The sequence below is a fragment of the Ovis aries genome, chromosome 4, assembly GCF_016772045.2.
Source record: "Ovis aries strain OAR_USU_Benz2616 breed Rambouillet chromosome 4, ARS-UI_Ramb_v3.0, whole genome shotgun sequence".
NCBI classification, from domain to species: Eukaryota; Metazoa; Chordata; class Mammalia; order Artiodactyla; family Bovidae; genus Ovis; species Ovis aries.
This window is the reverse complement of record NC_056057.1, coordinates 68,197,161-68,220,761: the sequence shown is the minus strand read 5'-3', so window position 1 is coordinate 68,220,761 and position 23,601 is coordinate 68,197,161. Positions and strand designations below refer to the sequence as shown.

The 23,601-nt window shown below is 41.8% G+C and overlaps 1 protein-coding gene across 4 annotated transcripts in view; it reads left to right on the top strand.

Annotated features, from left to right (window-relative positions):
* The window catches only part of CHN2 (chimerin 2), a 343,495-nt gene that overhangs the window by 296,468 nt on the left and 23,426 nt on the right, over window positions 1-23,601 (top strand). For 3 of the 4 annotated variants that reach the window (XM_004007934.5, XM_060414780.1, XM_042248636.2), the window contains exons 7-8: window positions 5,303-5,380; window positions 23,411-23,495. In XM_004007934.5, coding sequence (XP_004007983.1) covers window positions 5,303-5,380; window positions 23,411-23,495 — 163 coding nt within the window. Of the gene's footprint in view, window positions 1-5,302; window positions 5,381-6,199; window positions 13,809-23,410; window positions 23,496-23,601 lie in introns of those variants that run through there. The other variant, XM_042248637.2, reaches the window with a different exon arrangement.

Here is a 23,601-nt window from a genome sequence, read left to right as displayed (position 1 = left end):
TGTGGTCCCCAGAGGCCAAGATGCAGGTCTGCCTGAAGCCAGGTGGAGAAGGGACCTTTGATTAAATGAGCTTCTGGGATCCCTGTGTTTTTACAATGCTCTGACTAAAGTCAGAGCAGAGGGAAAGGGACCTTTGATTAAATGAGCTTCTGGGGTCCCTGTGTTTTTACGATGCTCATTACTAAAGTCAGAGCAGAGGGAAAGGCTTCCCCTTTCTCCCGCCATCCCTGAGCATGTTGTACGCACATGCGCCCCAGTGCACTTTGTTCCCCTGTCTTCCTGCCCAGTGCCTCTTTCTTCTTCTTTGTCTTCATCTGACAGACTTCCACTGCCTCTGGCTACCTGACGCCTCCTTGGGTGCAAGATCCTCATCACGGAGACAAAAAGCAGTGAGAGGCCATACACAGAAAATAGAATCCCAGCCCTCATTTATAAAAAAGGAAAAGGGAAGTGGTGAGCTTATTTCACCATTTATTTATAGCCCCACCTACTAACAGAAGTATCTTAAGTCGTGTCTGCTTTGGCAGAGGCCCCATTGAGCGCAAAAGTCTCCTCAGTGAAACCAGACCAGGCCACACCAGTCCTGAGAGTTGTTAACAAGTTAACTATGGGGAAGAGAGTAATTCTGGCATTTTAGCCTCTGAATATTTCAAAATGTGAACAATATTTGGATGAGAGGCAGTTTAGAGGATGGTTAAAAGCATAGATTTTGTGTTACACCCAAAAGAACTGGCACAGGTGTTCAAACAAAAAACCTGTTCAAGAATATTCTTAGCAGCAGTAGTCACAGTAGCCAAAAGGTGAAAATAGCCCACATGTACATCCCCTGGGGATAAACAATATGTGGACCATCCATAGCAAGGTATGCAATGGATTACTACTGAGCAATAAAAAGTAAGAAGTCAAGACACAAAAGGCCACAGATTGCATATTTTATTTATATAAAGTATTCAGAATAGGCAGATCCATAGAGAAAGCAGATTAGTGGTTGCCAGAGGCTGGAGGGAAAAGGGAATTGTGAGTGCTTAATTGGGTAAAAGATTTCATTTTGAATGATGGAAATGATCTGGAACTAGACAGTGGTAATGCTTGCAGGACATTGTGAATGTATGTAATGCCACTGAATTGCTGAATTATACTTTTAAATTGTTAAAATGATAGATTTGCTGTTATGCTGATTTTATCACAATAAAAAATAAACTGATTTTGGGGAACAAAAACAACCAAAAAATAGCATAGACCTAGGCATTGTGCCTAGGTTCTAATCTCAGCTTTACCACTTATCAGCTATGTGACCTTGAGCAAATCACTTAAATGTTCAGTTCCCATTTTCTCATCTGTAAAGTGGAAGTAATTATAACAGTACCTACCTCAGAGGGTTATAAAACTTAAGCCAATTTATACAAAGTGTTTAGAAGGGCCCAGGTGGCTCAGTGGTAAAGAATCTGCCTGCCAATGCAGGAATGTGGCTTCAACCCCTGGGTCGGGAAGATACCCTGGAGAAACAAAATGCAATCCACTCCAGTATTCTTGTCTGGAGAATCCCATGGACAGAGGAGCCTGAAAGGCTACAGTCCATGGGATTACAAAGAGTCGGACATGACTGAGCAACTGAGCATGCGCGCATGCAAAGTGCTTAGCTTATTAAATACCTGACACAGAGAAAGTGTGCTGTAAATGTCTGTTATTAATCTAACCCCTGTATTCTCAACTGGGGGCCGTTTTTCCTCAGAGGAGGAGTGTGGTGGTCTGGAGAGATTTGTGATATCACAATTGAGGGGTGCAGCTGGCATCTAGTAGGTAGCGCCAGGGATGCCGCTAAACATTGTACAATGCACAGGACAGCTCCCACAGCAAAGAATTATCCAACCCCAAATTTCAGTGGTTCCAAGGCTGACAATAGGGATTGAACCCCCGTCCCCTGCATCAGAAGTGCAGCATCTTGACCACCAGGGAAGCCCGACAATCCCTGGTTTAAAGAGGTTGTAGGCACATGCACTTTCTCTTATAAATATGTAAATGAAAATAGGTCAGATAGAAATTTTTGTCAGGAAAAGACGGCCAGCCTGTCTCTGTATATTAGAGCACATGTGTTAGACTTTGTAGGGGTATAGAAGAGACCCAGCCATGGTCCTGGAGGAGCTTGGATAAGAACTCTGTGTAGCGGGGCTGTTTAAGAGGCAAGTTTTTACCAAGTGACTTTTGTAAGCATTTTTCCTTTAATATGAGGGTGACCTGGGGCCATCCACACTTCTCAGAATAATGTTTGCTCAGCTGCCAACCTTAACAGTTCCCTATAAAGATGCATCTTAAGTGAACAGTGTCTGTTTACATGCCTGAATGTATCTTGTGTTTGGGTAAATTCTATTGAACAAATATCTGAAAAAGAAATCCCTGTCACAAATAGAAATAAAAAGTACTTGTTAAGAGTAAAAGCACAGACATGAGAAAAATGTTAAAGCTTATATTCAACCATTCACACACCAAAAGGTAAAGGAGACCCCTTTTGCCCACTTTCCATTGAAAGAGTTATTTTATTCAGATTCTAAAGCCATGTCGCCATATAATTAATCTAATTCGGATCACAGAATATGTGCTCACACAGAATGACTTGCTGTCAAAAGCTCTGTCTTGATTTGCTAGCTGGGAATAAGGGACCCTTATTCTTCCTCTCTGGCTTTTTGCCTTTAGGCTAAGGACTAGAAGACTGTTAAAGGCATGCCAGACCTTCACTCAATCCCTGTGTGTGGCAGATGTCCTCTAGGATTGGGCAACAGGAAGGAGGGCTAAGGAATCTGGTGGAGACCATCAGGAGGGCAGACCCCTGGGGGTTTACACTCTTGGAAGCTAAAGCATGGTGATGGATGGGGCAAGAGACCCACTCCATGCAGCCACTTTCGCACACCTTCCTCCATTATTCTGGTTTCCTACATGTATAGGTGCTTTCTGACAACTTATTTAACGCCTACTAAAGGAATCCCATTAGACACTCTTGTAGGAGGAAAAAAAAAGTGAACCAGACATAAAACGTATCACAGTGGATTCTCAATATGGCAGACTATAAGACCTGTTATAATTCACTCTAAGAGAGAAAGTGATTAAGTGCAATAAGAAAAATGTGAGAAAAACACCATGGATTCCAAAGCAGTGTTTGCCTCCAATGGGGAGTTTGGAGAAGTCTTTTTGGAGAGGGAGGTATTTGAGTTAGAATGTGAAGGTTGGTGGATATGTAAACATGGAAATGGTGCTAGAAAATGCTAAAAGACAGAGCAAGCTACCAAGGTGCAAAGTTGAGTATGTCAGAGAAGTTTTGTAGGATTTGTGGTGGGGAGTATAGGGAAGTAGATAAGATAGATAGGTTGAGATGAGCTCTTGTAAAACCCACAGTACAAGGATGCAGTCAAGCCGGGGGGAATCACTGACATTTCTGAGCAAAGGTGGAGTGGACTAAGAAGCCTGTTGGGTAGCTGTGTGGAAGGTAGACTGGACAGAGATCTAGGCTCTGAGTTATTGTGGGACAAGAATGGTAAGGAGGGCACAGACTTGACCAATATTTCAGATAAAGCATTTGGCAAGACTCAGTGGGTGACGCAGCACTGCACAGCCTACCTCGGTGCTAGGGTATGGGCTTCTGAACACAGGTGCTGGGTGCAGATGTTTCGGGTTCTAGTCCTGGCTCTGCTGCCTAAACTAGTTACATGTCTTTGAAATCTCTCTTAATCTCCTCATCCGCAAAATGGAAATAAAAGTCTTATTTTGCATATACATGAGCTGCAGATTAAATGAGTCAGTGCACTTAACACATTCTGAATCTTGTCTGGCTTAACAAGCTAATGTGTTCAAAAGCCCAATATAAAAATTGATTGTTATTATTATCAGAAGTTAAAAGGAGGTGAAATGAGAGGCAGGACATCTGAACCAAGTTGGAATTTAATTGCCAGGAATAAAGAATTATACAAGGAAAAGATTGATGTTTTGTTACTCTCCCCGTGGCTGCTTGGAAGGGCTGGAATGTGGGGCCACATAGAGGATGGGATGAAATTCATGGACAGTCCCATCTGCATCATGGTCCAGCCATCCACGTTCTTGCTTTCCAGTTCCAAAAGCATTGATTTTATTGTCTGGCATTAGCTGCATTAAACTTTGCCAACAGATTAGGAGTACTCATTAAGAGATAATGATTTCCTCACTTCTATTAATGCAGAGACCTGGAACCAGAAAACCAGGGTCCCGAGAGAGACCATCAAACAGATGATGCTTTTATGAGCCAGGAGGGCATTAGCTTGGATACTAACAGAATTAACATTGAAAATGTTTTATTTAAAAGAAAAAAAAACTATGATGTTTTAGTTTTAGTTAAGGAATACTGCCTTCTTTGTGGTGCGTGGGGAATTTGATGGGGGTATCCTGAGGCAAGACATCCTCTCCCTTATTTTAAACTTGTAACTGTAGATCCCAGAGCTGAAACACTATATACAGTTCTTGTATGCCCCATTCAGTGGTCAGACTGTTCTAATTTAATGTAAGCAGAAGAATAAAAATTAAGCTTTCAAGTGCTGGGGCAGATTTTTTTTTTTTTAAGAGACGCAGGCTTTATCCCCTATATGATTAAACAGTCATTAGGGTTTAAAGGTTTAATCTGCTGGAATTCAGCCCAGAATGGGGTTCAGAGCCCCAGAATAATTGGATACAGCCTCAGGCTTTGAAGATCAGAGTTGGTTGGTTGGGGGGGTGTGTGTGTGAAATATGCTAGCAAGTATCTGAGGTCTCTCCTTTGCAATGCGCTGTGGCAGGAGGAATTAAGCTCCAGCCCCTGCCTCCTCCATTGATTCCTCAGGGGCTGACTGGATACAGCTTCTGGGGGGTGCTGCGCTCATGAATGTGTGCTATTGTTCCAGGCACACGTCGGCCTTAAGAAATAACACAGAACAAAACAGGCCTGTCCTTATTCAGATGCAGAGCCCTCTCCATCACTCAAATGGGCCCTTCCAGGTCACATGCCCCAGGCCTCTGCAGACAGAACGCAGCTGCCTCGAATCTGCTGCCTAACATTAGCCGCAGTTCAAAAAATCTGACGGCGCTGCACTGCCCAGGCTCCGCAGAGGAAACCAGAAAGATCTGGGGTCCAGTCACTATGTTCTCCGAGGAACTGTGGCTGGAGAATGAGAAGAAGTGTGCTGTGGTTCGGAAGCCTAAGCCAGGCAGAAAACGCCAGGAGCTGCTGGCCGTGGCACTTGGGGTGAAGGTGGGAGTCAAAGGCGCCTTTCTCTGGCCCCCTCTCAAACTCTTTGCCTGTCCACAGATCTCCTCCCTGGTCCGAAGGGCCGCCCTCACACACAACGACAACCACTTCAACTATGAGAAGACACACAACTTTAAGGTAAGCAAACCTCTGCATGCTTTCTTCTGTTATAAAAGGGCAGGTGGAGAGCTCCAGGCCATGGTTTCTGTCTGGGCTTTGGTAAAGTCAAGAGACGGCAGATTTTGTTTTCCACATTGAGTTACTTGCTCTGAATCAAATCAAACAGGAGGTTTCAGAAAGCAGTTTGCTTGATGCTAATGTTCAGAAACACCTCTATGTATGTTAACTGAGTTCTAATGAATTCGGCCCATTTCCTCTCCGCATTCCCATGTCCAGTGAAAGAAAAACAGAGCATGCCCAATCTTTGGCATTTAGAGGTCATCTGGGGAATATCAAGCAGTACTTTTCCACTCGGAGTAGCAGTAAAGAATATTGTTATCTGTGAGCAAGTGGAAACAGTTGCCCGTTTCACATTTTGTGTTTTGCCTTTTGTTTTCAGGGATGCTAACTCTTTGGGTTTATGTGTGGACAGCTGTGAAAGCAAATGATGACGGGAGATACCATCCAGTAGCTTTTGTTTGTGCTTGAGGTGCAGGGGGCGCCCTGGCAGCCTTGCCAAGCTCCTTCTGGTCCCAGCCTTGGTCTTGCTCACCAGACCAAACAAAAAGATAGAAAGAGCTGGCGGGGGGTTGAGTGGATTTTCCCATGTGTATTTATAAACTGGAAATACCACTATCTTCATTTCAGACTAGCACTTGGAGAAACGGCCTGCCATCAGAAAATTATGGCCTGTTTCCTTTGACCCGATGTGTTTTCCAAGAAGGGCCAGGAGGAGGTTCTGATGCCAAATTGCCTGGTTTGAGATGCCCTTGAGTGCAGGAGAGACAGGACAGAGTTAGAGGCTTTACACCAGCGCAGGGGCTGACCGTGTGGAAGCTGGAGAGAATGGAGATGAAGGATCTAGGAAGAAGAGACAGGAGCAGCTAAATGTAAATTGTATTCTTTTTTAAAAATTCTTTTCCTTTAGGGTCAGTAGCCCAAGAAACTTTTGGAACTGGAGAACCATTTGTCAGAAGTGACCAGGAAAACCTAGTTCATTCTGTTGCTTTCCTACCCTTCATACAGACAGATGTGTGTCTATTAAATATACATTTGTGTTCGTTTGGTCTGTTTGCCCTGCTTCTGTTTTTAGAAAGCAAGGAGCTCAGACATTTGCATGCTATAATTGAACTGAGGCATAGAGTTATCCAGCCCTCCGGATTTAGCATGAGAGTGAATAATTGCATTAGATAGGTCCTTATCCATGCCAAGGCTCTTGTTATTTCTCCCACCACTGAGTAGTGACAATTCTAATTTGGGGCATCACTGAATAGTGACAGGTCTAATTTATGTTTTTTTTCTTTTTCCTCTTTTCTATCTTTACCCTAATTAATTTTTTTTTTTAATTTTAAGAAAGTGTCTTTCTGACTTTTGGCAGAAATTCCTGATCCTTTGCCTCCTGTATTTGCACCACCATGAATGGGAGGATGGATCTTGGACTTGCTTTTTTTTTTTTCCTCCCTCTTGAAAATTCTGATTCTTTTGGCTTTAAGATCCAGCTGGACTTTTGCCCTATTGCAATATATGTTTGCATGGAATAGCTTTCCTCTATAGATACTGTGTCTGAGTTTGTGTGAAGAACACACAAGTGTATTTAGTTGATTGGTACTTCAAAATTAATTTCAGTCTTTTTTTCATCTTAGATCTCTGCATAGGACATAAAAACATTTAAACCAAAAGGATAGTTGAACCTTATCTTCTCAAGTAGTTCTGTTGCTAACATGATCTATGTTAATTATTACTGAAAAACACTAACAGCTTTTTAAATGTTTGTTTAGAAAGTCTGTATCTATTGACAACATCTTTTCCAACTTACTGCTATTGAGAGAAAAGAAAGCAGAGGACAGATGAGTTGTCAGGGGGGAATGGAAGCCAGACAGGACCGTTTCTCTTCCGTGTTTTAAATAGCCGTCTTTGAGACATAGCAGACCCTGAGTGCTGTGTCAGTTGATTGTGGCTTTCAATGGTACTGCTCGTGCCACTGTCCTTAAGAATGAGAGGCTGGGGCAGGAGGGGGTGGCTCCCTCTGTCACTCCTGGCCCCTTTTATCCTCATTCAGCCCTCTCCTCACCCCCCACCCCTACCCACAACCAACTTTTAAGTGGAAACTCTGCATGGTCTTTAGAAGAACATTCTAAAAGCAGGTCCCTGCTATAAATAGAGCAGTAAGGTTTTAGTAACATGACCTAACCAAAGAAAGAAAGTGCTTATCAAAGGCCCCTGACATCTGCCTGGAATCTGTTTTATATCTTAATTTTGCAGTAAGTTTTTATTTATATTCATTTCTAGTAGGCTTTGTTCTGAAACTGTCTTGATTTGTAAGTTGGGTTATTATTTGAGGATATTATGTGTCTGGCATAAAGTAAATGTTTAAAAAGAACAAGTAATCACATTCTCATGCTTATCAACAAATAAGCTTTACTAGGCCCTGTCTGCACTCTCATCGAGAGGCCTTCTACCAGAGTCTTGAACCTGCCTGCAGATCTTGATGCCTCACTTCCGAGCAAGACTTTTTTTACCCCCATCAGGACTATTCCTTGAATGAAAAGCCCTTTCCTCACTCTCCCCAGGAGCTTCATCACAAGCAATGAATAGTTAACCTATAATGAAAAAAAATCACTTTGCCATACACCTGAAACTAAGACATCTTTGTAAATCAACTGTACTTCAAATTTTAAAAAATCATGCAATAATTGCAATTTTTTTTGTATTTTGGCCTTGCCATGTAGCATCTTAGTTCCGCCACTCCCTCGGCATTGGCAGCATGGAGTCTTAGCCACTGTACCACCAGGGAAGTCTCAATAATAGTTTTTAAAAAACAGCAATGGCTAGATACTCCTGACCTGGTTGAGGTCGTAACCCTTCCCACTCCGTCCTTTGAGAAGACTCCCATCAGTGCTCCTGAGGGCATATCTACTGCCCTTGATTTCCAAACAAAGCATGTCTGGGGAAAACTGAAATTCTGCTCTAGAAACAAAACCTTTTGGAAGCAAATTAAAGTTGGTCCTCATTTCATGCAATAATTATATACTTTTCAACATGTATACAAATGCACTTGTTGCTGGTTTAAATGTCAAATTCTCAGGATTACTTATACATATTAGAAACTAAGAGTATTTGTTGGAGGAATGATGAAATTAATAGGCTCCTCTCTATAATGAAAGCTGTCTGATAAACAGAGAAAGCATTCTGTTATTTAACATGTTTTATGTCTGCATCTCTGTTTATCTTCTGGACTGAAAGAGGCACTCTCTAGTAGGTAGAATAGCTCTGTTTTAGAGGGTCTGCCCTAAGAACACCTTGTGGCTGAGCTCTGAAACCTTCAAGAACCTCTCAACCCCATCAGCCTGGATAACTGTCTTTCTTTCCCCACCTAGCGCAATGATGAGGTAGCTGTGGCCAGCTTGGTGCCACTGGCCACAATATTCTCTTTAGCAAGTAGCTAAATTCTCTGAGCTTCAGTTTCCTCATCTGTAAAATGGGAGTGCCATAAGGTTTAAGATGCATGAAACAGGGTACTCAAACAGGGCCCTTCTGGTGCACTGGGACAACCCTGAGGGATGGGATGGGAAGGGAACTGGGAGGGGTGTTCAGGATGGGGACATATGTACCCCCATGGCTGATTCATGTCAATGTATGACAAAAACCACCACAATATTGTAATTAGCCTCCAATTAAAATAAATAAATCAGAAAGAATACTTGTGAATCACTGAAGGTCATTGGCACCCAGTAAGCTTGCCTTCTATTATTCTTTTATTGTTCATCTTTTTGCGTCTCTCATCTTCCTTTCATTTTGGTGTGTAGCTGGCTCTGTATTTCTTACTTTCTACCTTCACTTCTTCTTGTCCCTCTTGCTTTTTTTTTTTACCGTCTCTTTCTTTTTCCCTGGTCACTGAGATGTAATTAAAAACTGAAAGAGCAGTGCAAAGACATGAATCAGAACTTCGGAGTCAGAAATGAGCCAGGGGTGAACAGGGTGCAGGAAAGAGAGGATCCGGGAGACAGAAGTGCTCGCTGCACCTCTGGAGAGTCAGCTGGGGTGGACTGGATGGTCACAGGCTGCTGATCCATGGGCCCTCTTCCTCTCAGGCGGCTTGTGCTCTCGGCCTCCCAAGGCTACATGTGTGTGCACATCACTCACTCCTTCCGAAAGCTCTCTCCACCCAGGCCACTTGGGGGACATCTTTTCTCCCTATATGGAATATGGATGGAGAGCAGACGTCCAAAGAGTTCTAAACATTGGAGAGCAGACCACCCCACCCCAACCTCACCTGCGTTCCCCCGCCTCCCCTAGTCCTGCCCGTCCATCTGCCCTTCATTCCCTGTGTCCCCTGCCCATCCCTTTCCTAGCCCTCTGCCAACTTTATTTTCATCCCTATCACTGAACAGCAGCTGACATAGTACACATGTATTGATGTGTTTTCTGCTTATCAGAGAGAAACACCTTCCTGGGTCGGGGGAAAGGGGTAGAGACAGAGATTTTGTCTGTTTTACTTTCTGCAGAAACCCCAGTGTCTTGATCAGGGCCTGGCCTGTCAATGAATATGTGGAGAGCATGTGTAGCAGGCATCTCCCCACACTGATCACCTAAGCTTGCAGTTTCCTTCCTCACTTCCTGCCCCAGAGTTTGCTTTCATTCAAGACTCATGTTAGTTGTGTTCCAGTCCCTTCAGGTAGTGGGCAGCAGTCCATGCCAGGGTTACCACCTGTGCCGGGGAGACAGAGGCCGGATCCAGGCATGTCAGGCCAGCTCCCCATGTGGTCAGAGGATCTGGCTGTGCCAGCTACCCACGATCTTGCACACGTGCCCAGGTTTATTCTTGCTGTCCCAGCTTCCTGTGAGGTGCCTCTCAAAAGTGGCCTTGTCTGGATTTAAGTTAAACAGTTGTCTGCCTTACCCTTTCCTGTCCCCACACTCCACAGATGAGGCTGCACCAGCGAGCACCCTATTCCCATGGTACACTGTGCGTATATGCATGCTCAAGCAGCACACGCCTTCTAAACACACCTCCCACTCCCAAGACTCTGGGCGCCAGGACGAGAAGGTCAGAAGGCTGAGAGTGTGTCCTGGTGCCACGGCTGGGACACCCATCTAGGATGTGGCAGCATCACCGCCTCCCTGTTTAGGTTTTGTGGCTCCTTGATGGTTTCTATCTCTGTCCTCAGTTTCCACATTTTCATCAGTGGAGTGATCATTTGCTTTGGAATTAGCCACTTTTGCTTCCCACATGCAAGCCCCTCTTTTCCTCATCCTTGCTGACTTCATAAAATGTGCCAGCTCTCTCTCCCCAGTATTTTGCCTGCCCTGTGTTCTCATGGGTGTGCAGGGGCCCTTAGACTGTCCTGGTCCCGCTTCTGTTGGATTTTGCACCTGCACTTTGTCACAGGCAGACAATGGCTTCAGAAACAGTTGTGAGTTTTCTTTCTTTTGTTGTATAATCAGAAAAGGCTGTTTTGGCAGAAGCAAGTCTGGAAGGAACAATTCAAAGGGAAGCCAAGCTTCATCACCTTGAATATAAAACAAGGCTTGGAAATACTAGACTTTATGAAGAAAATATGGCTTCTGCTCCAAGAGGGCTATGAAATGGCCTCATTTTAAACTACTTCCTAGGGCTTCCCTGATAGCTCAGTTGGTAAAGAATTCACCTGCGATGCAGGAGACCCCAGTTCGATTCCTAGGTCAGGAAGATCCCCTAGAGAAGGGATAGGCTACCCCCTCCAGTATTCTTGGACTTCCTTTTTGGCTCAGCTGGTAAAAAAATCCGCCTGCAATGCAGGAGACCCTGGTTCAATTCCTGGGTTGGGAAGATCCCCTGGAGAAGGGAAAGGCTACCCACTCCAGTATTCTGGCCTGGAGAATTCCATGGACTGTGTAGTCCATGGGGTCGCAAAGAGTCAGACATGACTGAGCGACTTTTACTTTCCATCTATTTCCTACAATTGTCTGGCCGTTATAATTTTTAGAACCTCTGGATACCATCTTAAGTGAAATAGGCAAGTCTCATCAAGCCCCAGGGACTGTTTAGAACTAGGCAAGGAGGAAGCAGGAACTAGGGGTATACCTGGGCTCAGTTTCTCTGCCCCCTCCTTCCCTCTCTTCCTTCCTTTCTCTCCTTCTCCCTTCCCATCCCTTCATTGCTTTCTACTCTCTGGATATCAGCTTCATTATTCTCTCCCTGCACAAAAGCATCTTAGTCTATATGATCTGCACAGTGTGGCTGATGATAACTCTGGTTTATGTATTACAAAGACCAACCACAAAATCCCAATCCTAACTTTCCATAGAGAAAGAATCAGACTAGCCTGACTTGGACCAAGTGTCTGCTTTGCTCAGATAATTTTGGCCATGGAGGTCAAACCCCCATCCCTGTGTAAATACATGAATGGGGCTACAGGATGTCTGGAGGATGGGTGGTATCCAGGTTATGTGTGAAAGAAAGGAATCCTTCCAGGTAGAGGACCTGGAGATGTCAGCTGTAATCCTTTCCTCCTTGTTTTGAAGAATTCCACTTCAAGTTTCATAACACAGTCCAACTCTTTCCATTGGGTTCTGCTTGAAACAAGTCATGAAGCTGTCCTGAGCCTCGATGTTATTATTTAATATTATTGTCTGACAGCCTAGGTGCTCTGCAGCACTAATTAGCCTTGTCACCTACACTTTTGGCTCCATCTTTTGTAAAGTATACCCATTGCTCTTGTGCCATTTTGGAGCTATTAATAGGACTAGCCTTCAGCGAACCTGCAAAGTAAATGAGGTTTGTGTCTGGCAAACTCCACCCTTTACTCCTGGATTAGTTCTTGCCTGCCTCCTGTTGTTCCTGTCTGCCGAGTCACTTCATGGAACCACCCTGTTAAGACCTACCAGCCCTAGTTTCTAGATCTTAGCTTCTCCTTCCCCAGTTCATCGCCAGGCTTTGCATTCTACAAATAGGCTACACATTATGATTCATATGAAACAGCACCTGTCAAACCAACCTGGTAGGTTGCATGGAAACCCTTTCTTCTGTGATTCACCAAGATTTACTATTACTTTACAGGTAGTAGATGCTTGGTTTTAAAAGGGCTTGTTCTTGAAAATGACAGCTTATTTAATCTAGTAATCTGTTTTTATTTATTTTATATTTTTTAAGTATATATTTTAAAGTCTTTATTGAATTTTTGTTACAATATTACTTCTGATTTATGTTTTGGACTTTCGGCTATGAGGTGTGTGGTATTGAACCTGCACCCGTTGTATTGGAAGGTTAAGTCTTAACCACTGGACCACCAGGAAAGTGCCAGTAGTCATGTTTTAAATAGTCCTTTTGAGACCAGCAGCATAATGCCTTTTCCCAGTGGAATTTCATTCATGGGATTTTGACCAAGTTGAGGAAAAAGTTTTTGGACAAGGTTCTCACATAGGTGAGTACTCTCTCTGACTGGCAGAGTCTAACTTAAACCTCATCTTATACCTCCTTGACATGATTTTATGTAAATATTGGGATACTGTCATTGTAAATCCTTTATAAACCAGCAGAGCCTGCTGCAAAGAAAATAGTCTTTGACAGCAAACCCAACAGAGACTCCTTGGTTAGGCCCCACACCAGGGAAGTGGCTTGGCCAAGATGTTCTACTATTTTAAATTATTTATTAACAAGTCTGGCCCATATAAAATGCTTGGTTGTTATTCATTTTATATTGAGTTTGTTTTATGCCAAGAACGTATCATTCAAAGAGACTATTCTAAATGACTAAATGTTCTAAGAAGAGGTAACTATTTAGACACTGTTTTTTTTTAATTCAGCAAATACAGACTGAGGGCCAAGTATGTGCCAGGCACTGCCAGGTATCAGAAAGATGGTGGTGGCATAAGAATGTGAGCTCTTTCTTTGCTAGGTGGTTCTCAAACAAGGCAGTGGTGCTCCCAGGGGACATCTGGCAGTGTCTGGAGACATTTCTCATTCTCATGACTGGAGTCTAGCAGAAGCCAGAGATGCTGCTAAACATCCTACAAGGGCCAGGACAGTCCCCACCACAAAGGGTTATTGGCCCCAATGTCAGCAGTGCCAAGGCTGAAAAAAACTTGCAGTGGACAATGGGAGGCCTGGTAGTCTTTGAGCAGAAAAGTGTCAAAGGATGTGGGTGTAGATGCCTTCATCAACCCGAGAGGAGGATATCTCACCATATCAATGGGGAGACTGCCCAAAAGCTTTGTGGCAACAATCAATGTTTTAGAATTGAAAATCCTGTTTTAAATGTTTTAGAACAGCTGCTGAATGGATGCATCTGGGGGCTCAGTGGTGGAGAAACCCAGCTGTCCCCCCGCATCTGCTCAGCTGACCTTGCAGGAAAACCCAGAGTCTTCGGTCACAGCCCCAGTGATTCCCCCTGGCTATTTTCCTGCATCTGAAAAGGTTCACTTCAAGGTCAGTATTTCATCTGATAGTGCAAGAGGGAAAAGTCCAAAGTTCCACCTAATTTCTCATATAAGTTCAGTGTCATATGATGATGGGAAATGCAGTTGTTTATAGGAAAAACCCTCGGCTGAGAGTGGGAGGCAAGTGCTGCTGACTGTCTGGGTAACCATGGACAAGCTGCCTGTCCTCCAGCCCCAGGGAACTCTGGGGCAAAAGCTCAACTAGAAGAGCCCCAGGTCCAGAGACTTACTTGTAGCCGGAAGTGACTTTAGTCTCCCAGCCTCCTCTACTATGCATATAAAGCAGTTAAGAAAAAACTGCCTTTGATACATAAGTCCTTTTCAAATAAAAGTATAAGAATAAAGTTATAAGTAAGAAAAATGACAAACTGAGCTGATATGGTTTTAGTCTGTACCCACAACTCTCTATTATGGTTACTTTGTCCCCAAGAGCATATGTGGCACTATCTGGAGACATCTGTGGTTGGTCCAACTGAGGGGTTGCTACTGGCATCTGTTAGGTAAAGGCCGGGGATGTTGTTGACCACCCGACAGTACATGAAGATTTACCAGCCCCAAATGTCAGTAGAGCCAAGGTTGAGAGACTCTGATGTGTACTGATAAGGAAAAGCAAAATTTCTCAACTGTAGCACATCATGAATAGCACTTTCTGTTTCTTACGGTCTACAACTGGGCTGAGCTGGTTATACACTTGGGCGGTGTCTATACTGACCCATCAAAACAGACTTGTTATGAAATCACCAGGGAATACTGTTTTCCAGATTCAGCAGATATGAGACAAATAACATCCTGCTCATTGAGAAAGAGCCAAGTCGGGGGATACTCACTAAACGCCTGAGATTTTTCTTGACAACTCTCCTTGCTCTTGTTTTTACTGGGTGGCTATTCCTGGGCTATTTGTCAAACAGACCTTATCTCCTATAATATCATCTTTTTCTGTTTGGTGTGGTTTTTGAATTCCAGGCAGACCAGGCCTAGTATAATAGTCTTGGACAGACATTCTTCCTGTCTGGGGTATTTTCTTCCTGTCTAGGGTATTTTAGTTACTGCCCTAAAGTTTGCAAAATATTCTTTTTTTCTGAAAAGATATTCTTGAAAATCAATATCGTTCAGAGAATGGAAAAAGCTGATCACTGACTTTTCAAGATATGGGACGTTTCAATGGGAGAATAAAAATCATAATTCAATCCTAAATTAGAAGACTCCAGAGAGCGTACTCTCAGCATTTACATACAGCCTACTCTCTAGAGATTGTTCTTGTGAACCCAGAAGAAAACCGAACAATCTATCTGCCATGAAAATAAACAACAGCCCATCACAAAGAGGAAATTAGGCAGTGGGCCTAAAATAATGTTTAACTAACTTTACATTCCCTTCTGTCGCCATTTTGCCGATTTCTGGGGAATGTGTATTTGTGGGGACAATAAATAGAGCTATTTGCCATTCAGAAGTGCTTGCCTGCATTTGTTGGCTGAAGAAATGGGAGAGAAGACAGTGGGGATACATCATTGATGGGAAAGGATGTTGTTGAATAATTATTTTTTAAATATGGCAAAAATTTTAGAAAACCTATAATTAGCATGTCCTGGACTTCCTGAAGCATTCAGTCAACTAGTTTCCATCTTATCAATGGATAGTAAACACTATATAATAGCTACCCTCCCAGTTCCTAAATATTGCATTTTTATTTTTACCCTAAGGTGTGTAGTTATTTCCCATGTGATTTCTTCAACTATGGGAGGTGTTCCAGATAGGAATTTTTCACTCCCTTTTTTTTCTTGCATGACCTACGAGAAAAGAATGCCTTTAAAAAGTCAAACACCTTCACTGGCCTTTAGTTGTGCCATTTCCTCTTCTTGGAATGCTCTCCCCAAGTTATCTGCCTCCCCAGTCAACATCATCAGTGTCCCATCAGCCCAGTCTAGTGAACTCCTATCCATCCTTCAAAATCCGATTCAAGTATCATTTTCCCCAGCCTTCTCAGGAAGAATTTATTACTCTCGCACAGTATACTACCGCAAGATACTTATTTATGTTGCCTGATTATTCTGGTAGGTGAAACCCTTGAGTGCAGGAATGTCTCTGTTCCTCTGATCTATTTTTACTTTGTATTTCTGAGGACTAGTAGAGTACCAGGTTCAAAGTAGGCAATCAGCAGTTAAGTATCAAATAAATGAGTGAATAATGAGTGGGTAAATAGGTGGATGAACTGGGAAATAGTTCCTCTCTCTGACAGCCTTCCCCTACTAATGTGTAATGCCATTTCTGAGAAATACCAAGTCTCCATATATGTGTAATTTGGTGTCTGTCATTTCCTCTCTGTTCCAGTGGTTTGTCTTTACTGCATGATGCTTTACTTTTTTTAACTATAGAAGTCTCAAAATATAGTTGAATATATTTTCTTACATTCTTTTACTTATTCAAAATTATCATGGCTGTTTCTTTCTGTTCTATTCTTCCATGTAGGTTGTAGGGTCATCTTATCAATTTGGGGGAGAGCATTATGAAAACTTTGTTGAAACTGCATTGGATTTAAAGCTTCATTTGGAAAATAATTGATATATTTATAGTATTGAGCATTGTCATACGTGAATATAAAGTGTCTCCTTACTTATTATTTTATAATTATTTTAGATTATTCCTGATGCTGTGAATAGAGTCTTTAATTTTTATGATTTAACAAAATGAGAAACTGTTGATATGTACTGATTCCTTGTTATTGCTCTTATATTAAGTAAACTTGATAGCTTTGTTCTTTCTTCCAATTACATATGGTGTATTTCTTTGTCTTGTTTTAGTACGCTGGCTAAAACTCAGCAGGATAATGCCCAAGAGAAGCCTCTATAGCATGCAGCCTTATCTTTCTGCTGACTCTTAAGGAAATTATTCTGATGTTTTATCTTTAAATGTGATGTTTGTCATGTGCATATCATAGACATCTTTAATCAACCATTTTTAGAAGTTCCCTCTTTTCCTAGTATGCTAAGTGCTATTAGTATGAACAGGTATTGAATTTTGTTAACTGTTGATATTCTAATTTTTTAAATGATTTTTTGTTTTCTCTCTCTTGTTATTCTTCTGAATTCTAATGTCAACTACCTTAAATCCCTGAAATAAGCCTTCCCTTGGTCATGACATTTAAACATAATGCTATATTCAGTAGGATTTTTAAAGGATTTTTACATTTATGTTCATAATTGAATAGATGTATAATTTTACTTTTATGTGTCATTCTTGTATGGTTTTTGAATCAAGACTAGCTTCATTAAGTGAACTGTGAAACTTTTTTTTTTTCCTCTGTAATAGTCTGTATTGGCTAGAAATTGTTTTTTTAAAAGTTGGTTAAATCTAACAAGATTATTTGGAATCAGTGGCTATTAGATTTAATTATTTAATAGGCATAAGTGAATTTAGGTTTTTTTATATTATTTTGAGTCATTTTTGATAATTTATATTCTCTAATAAATTATCCATTTCACATAACTTTTAATTTTGTGGGTAGAAAGTTCTCAAGGTTTTGTTTTACATCATTACAGCATCAGCAATTATGTCCTCCCCTTTAGTGTTTGTGCCTTTTATCTTGATCAATTCTCTAAGGTTTGGCTATTTTGTAAAACTTTTTTAAAAAATCACCTTTTAGTTTTTTTAATCCTTTTGAAAAATTTTCATTCTATTTCATTATATTCTACAATAACCTTTTTTGTTTATTTGTTTTACTATTTGAATCTTCCATGTCATTTTTTTCAACCTGTTTTTAAGTCCTCTGAAATTAGTCATCTGGTTATTGTTTTTATGGAGAGGCTTGATTATATTGGCCCATGTTTCCCAGTTTTCTTGCTTACTGTGGCTTCTTGAATCCCGTCCTTTCCCACTAGGTTCAATGTGCTTCTTACAGAATAATATAATCCCTAGGTATATCTTTGACTGAGGATCTGTGAGTGGAAACTCTTGGCATTTGTCTGAAAATATCTTTCTTTCACCCTTGCTTTTGAATGGTGATTGGCTGTGTATAGAAGTTAGGTTGACAATAATTTTCTCTGAGGACTTTGATGAAATGCCTCTGTAATTTACTTTTCTCTTTTGGCTGAGGAGAATTCTGTTTTCCTCCTAACTACTGTCCTTTCGCAGGTAACTGTTTGAGGATTTTGCTTGTCTGTTTAGTGTTCTGCACTTCCACTCTCATCTGTTTAGGTCTAAATTATTTTTTATTCATCAGTTTTGAGACTCAGGTTTTTTTAACCTGAAGATTTTGTGTCTCTTAGGAATTCTGGAAAGATCTCAACTGTTTCTCTTTTTGAATGTTGCTTATATATATGCCCTTAATCCCATCATCTCTCAGCTTTTCAGGATCATCCCTCTTTTGCTTCTTTCCTTTCTGCATCTCCAATCTCTTCTACCTATCATATCAATCTCATTGACAAACTAATATATTCAAATGTCTCCCAAGTCAAGTGGGCCTTAGGAAGTATCACTAAGAACAAAGCGAATGGAGATGATGGAATACCAGTTGAGCTATTTCAAATCCTAAAAGATGATGCTATGAAAGTGCTGCACTCAATATGCCAGCAAATTTGGAAAACTCAGCAGAGGCCACAGGACTGGAAAAGGTCAGTTTTCACTGCAATCCCAAAGAAAGGCAATGCCAAAGAATGCTCAAACTACCACACGATTGCACTCATCTCACATACTAGTAAAGTAATGCTCAAAATTCTCCAACCCAGGCTTCAACAGTACATGAACCGTGAACTTCCAGATGTTCAAGCTGGATTTAGAAAAGCCAAAGGAACCAGAGATCAAATTGCCTACATCTGTGGATCAGAAAAAGCAAGAGAGTTCCAGAAATACATTTACTTCTGTTTTATTGACTATGCCAAAGCCTTTAACTGTATGGATCACAACAACCTGTGGAAAATTCTTAAAGAGTTGGGAATACCAGACCACCTCACCTGCCTCCTGAGAAATCTGTATGCAGGTCAAGAAGCAACAGTTAGAACTGGACATGGAACAACAGATTGGTTCCAAATTGGGAAAGGAGTATGTCAAAGCTGTATATTTGTTGCTCTGCTTATTTAACTTTTATGAAGAGTACATCATGAGAAATGCTGGACTGGATGAAGCACAAGCTGGAATCAAGATTGCTGGGAAAAATATCAATAACCTCAGATATGCAGATGACACCACACTTATGGCAGAAAGTGAAGAAGAACTAAAAAGCCTCTTGATGAAAGTGAAAGAGGAGAGTGAAAATGTTGGCTTAAAACTCAACAGTCAGAAAATTAAGATCATTGCATCTGGTCCCATCACTTCATGGCAAATAGATGGGAACAATGGAAACAGTGTAAGACTTTATTTTGGGGTGCTCCAAAATCACTGCAGGTGGTGACTGCAGCCATGAAATTAAAAGACACTTGCTCCTTGGAAGGAAAGTTATGACCAACCTAGACAGCATATTAAAAAGCAGAGACATTACTTTGCCAACAAAGGTCCATCTAGTCAAAGCTATGGTTTTTTCTGTAGTCATGTATGGATGTGAGAGTTGGACTATAAAGAAAGCTGAGCACCAAAGAACTGAAGCTTTTGAACTGTGGTGTTGGAGAAGACTCTTGAGAGTCCCTTGGACAGCAAGGAGATCTAGCCAGTCTATCCTAAAGAAAATCAGTCCTGAATATTCATTGGAACAACTGATGCTGAAGCTGAAACTCAAATACTTTGGCGACCTGAGGTGAAGAACTGACTCTTTTGAAAAGACCCTGATGCTGGGAAAGATTGAAGGCAGAAGGTGGAAGAGACAACAGAGGATGAGATGGTTGGGAGGCATCACTGACTGAATGGAGATGAGTTTAAGTAAGCTCAGGGAGTTGGTGATGGACAGGGAAGCCTGTTGTGCTGCAGTCAATGGGATTGCAAAGAGCTGGACATGACTGAGTGACTGAACTGAACTGAACTGAACGTCTCCCATCTTTTATTTTTAAAAAGTCCTCCCAGGGCCCATTCCTTACCTCCCTGGAGCTCTCTTGTTGCTCTGCTGGACATCACAGCCAAACTTCTTGATGAATTTGCCTCTACATTTCTCTCCTTCCATGCCTCCCAGTTATCCTCCCAGTTCCCTCAAGAATGACTTCTGCCCTCAGTGATCCAGAGACTTCTTTTGTTAAGGTTGCCAGTGACTTCCATGTGTCTGAGTCACAGCTGAACCCGCAATTGACTGGACCTCTTTCCTGCATTCAACCTAGAATTGGCCACTCCTTCCCTGAAACACGCTTCACCTCTTGACTTCTAAACCACTTTACTCTTTTGGTTCTCTCCAAATGCTGGTGCATCAGTGGGTTGGGGTTGGGCTCTATTTTCTTTATTTTCTACTGTCTCTAAGAGGTTTTATTTTCCCCATTCACACAGTTTTACATACCATATATTTGTCAAGGATGGCCAAATGTAGACCTCCAGTTCCTCCTCCTGTGAGCTATTGAATTCAATGTAAATTCCTGCTTAATTCTATCATTTGGAATCTCAGCAGCATTTAACCTTTCATTGCTCAAAACTGAAGTCTTGAATTTCTCCCAAAAGAATGTCTTCCATATCTCAGCAAGTGGCATCACTATCTGCCTGCTTTCTAAAATGAGAATCGAGGAGTCACTCTTGATTACCCTCTCCTTCAAAGACCCACGTTTATTCTACAATCAAGTCCTTTAAATGCTAACTTCAAAATAGATCTCAAATCCATTCGCTTCCCATCTCTGCCTCCAATATCCTGGTCATGGCCTCTGTCGTTTCTCAACTGAACACTACTACCTAGTGGCTGAATCATTTCTACTATTAATACTCTCCCTTCCATTTTCAACACAGTGGTCAGAACATCTCTTTTTAAAAATCATCATCCTACTTGAAGTCCTCCAGGAACTTCCTGTTGTACTTGATCACAACCAAATCCACACTTGTTAAGAAAGCCTTCAAGGTGCTGTCTTACTTTCAACCTCATCCCAGTCCCTCTCCCCTTCACGCTGGTGTTCTGGCCACCCTGACCTTCTAGTTCTTCTAATCCCATTGACTGCAGCACAACAGGCTTCCCTGTCCATCACCAACTCCCTGAGCTTAAACTCATGTCCATTCAGTCAGTGGTGCTTCAGTCAGACCCCTTCTGCCTGAAATGCTCCCTTCAAAGCCCCCACCAGACTGGCTTCTTCCCTTCCTTCAAGCAATTTGAGGTCACCCTTTCAAAAGAGGACTTCCTGACTGTCTTGGATAACACAGGGGCCTTCTTTTCCACGCCTTTTGTTTTCTTTTCTTTCTTTTTGAGATATATTATTTTACATATTATTTTATCAACCTTGCAATTTCAACAGTATATGTGCGATCAACGTTGTTGCTTTAATTAACCAGCAGGAGTCCCTCACCTCCAGGGTCTAATGCCTGATGATCTGAGGTGAAGCTGACATAATAATAATAGAAATAAAGTGCACAATAAATGTAACACACTTGAATCATCCTGGAACCATCCCCTGTGAGTCTGTGGAAACATTGTCTTCTACGAAACTGGTCCCTGGTGCCAAAAAGGACTGGTGCTTTAGAGCATCTCTGCTAAAATATTAAGAAGCCTTTGGTTGCTTAATTTGTAAACTGTTCAGCTTTCAGTAGGACACTTTCCTGAGGAATTCTTTTAGAACCACGTTTCACGTGAGTGGGCCTCTCGCTAAATCGTGTATTTTGGCTCCGAGAGAATGCAAGCGCTCCCTCAGATAGAGTCTCTGCATTCCAACAAGGGGTGCTTTGTCATATCTTGGTGTCATTTCCTTGCAGCACTATTCTCCATTTTAGTCAAAACAATTCTGAGAGGTTTTTCTTTTCCCCTATCATGTTTCAAAGCAGAAATAGTATAATGGGAGAGAGTTAGCATGTGATAAACTGCAATACCAAAAGACTATTATAACATAGTTTTATTGCATAAAACTATGGTCAGAAGTTTCTCTTTTTGATTGGCTAATTGATCACTTTCTCTGCCCTGACAAATCTGTAAGTGCCATTAGGGGGGAACCAAATCTGTTTTGTTTGTCACTTTATATACACCCAATCACTAGCATATGTAAATAAATGAAGATCTCCAAGTGATGCTATTTTTTTCCGAAGTAGAGCTCTGATGAGCATCTTCACAAATTGTGACTGTAGTTGTCATCTTGACTATATAGGCCTGTTCAGGCCTCCCAGTCTCTAGAAAAAAAAAAATAATAATATTGTCTGCATGTCTTTTATCTGTTAACGGATGTTTAAAACTTTGAAAGTCCTTATAGAAACCATATAGTCTCATGATATTTTAATTTTGTAAAAATTCCAAACCTCTTCGCATTGATATATGTGCCCCCAGATAAACTGCCTGTGATGGTTTCTGGCTTAACCACAGCCGCATTTGCTTTCAAGGCATCCCCTGACTCTGTTTCTTGATGTTTACTGGTGCCAGAGAACATTTATTTTTGTTTTGTTCTGTTTTTGTTTTAAATCATGACTTAATATATAGTCCTGTCACAAGAGGTTGTACATAAATAATTAGAAATAAGACCATCTTTACATTATGATTTTTTTCAAAATATTTAACAACTGAGTTGGGCACCAACCAGCGAGGCTGGCACTCTGGCCAATCAGAAGGAAGTTTCAACTTACACACTCAGAAGCTACACGGGGTGGCTTCATTTTCAGAGTCAACTCCCTCCTTTGTTTTGTTTTGCTCTAGCCATGCCATGTGGCATGCGAGATCTTAGTTCCCTGACCAGGGATCAAACCTATGCGCCTTGCATTGCAAACACAGACTCATAACCACTGAACCACCAGGGAAGTCTCCTATACCTTTTTTTAAAGATTTTTCTTGTTGTTGTTGTTCAACTGCTATGTTGTGTCTGACTCTTTGTGACCTCATGAACTGCAGCACACTAGGCTTCCCTGTCCTTCACTAACTTCTGGAGTTTGCTCAGACTCAAGTCCATTGAGTCAGTGATGCCATCCAAGCATCTTCTGGAAGTGACTTAAAGCCTTTGAACCTTGTAATTATCCTATGCATGCATGCATGCTAAGTCGCTTCTGACTCTTTGCAACCCTCTGGACTGGATGGTAGCCTGCCAGGCTCCTTGGTCCATGGAATTTTCCAAGCAAGAATACTGGAGTAGGTTGCCATTTCCTACTTCACTGGATAGGACAACTTTGGTCAAAATGCCATAGTAACTGAGTTCTGCCTTCCAGAACTTACTGAACTAAATGCAGGTTATAGCGACCGGCTCAGGCTATCTGCCATTTGTCCATGTAGTGCTTTTTTAGGGATAGTGAGTGTCTCGTTCCATAGCTGATGGCATGGCCCTGTAATTTTATCATTTCTCCACATTCCTTTTTGGCTCTAGCTTGGGGCATGAGGCTCAGTGGAGAATTTTCAGAAATCAAAGTGCATCTGTTTTCTCCAGGTCTGTTTGCAACTCAACATCACTGGAAAGAAAAAGCCCAGTGAGGGATGCTTACTCCCACACAGGCCTTTGTTTCTTGGTGTCATTCATGTCCGAGGCCGCCTGCCTCCGAGTGACTGAATTTTCTGACACTTTTCTTTGTTTTGGCTTACAGGTCCACACGTTCCGAGGCCCTCACTGGTGTGAATACTGTGCCAACTTCATGTGGGGGCTCATTGCCCAAGGGGTTCGGTGCTCAGGTAGACATGCAACTTTCTTTCTCCTTTTCCATTTACATAAAGTGTCATCATGGTTACATGGAGGGCATCTTTTCAGAGCTGGGAAATAGGCTCAGATTATTAGCTC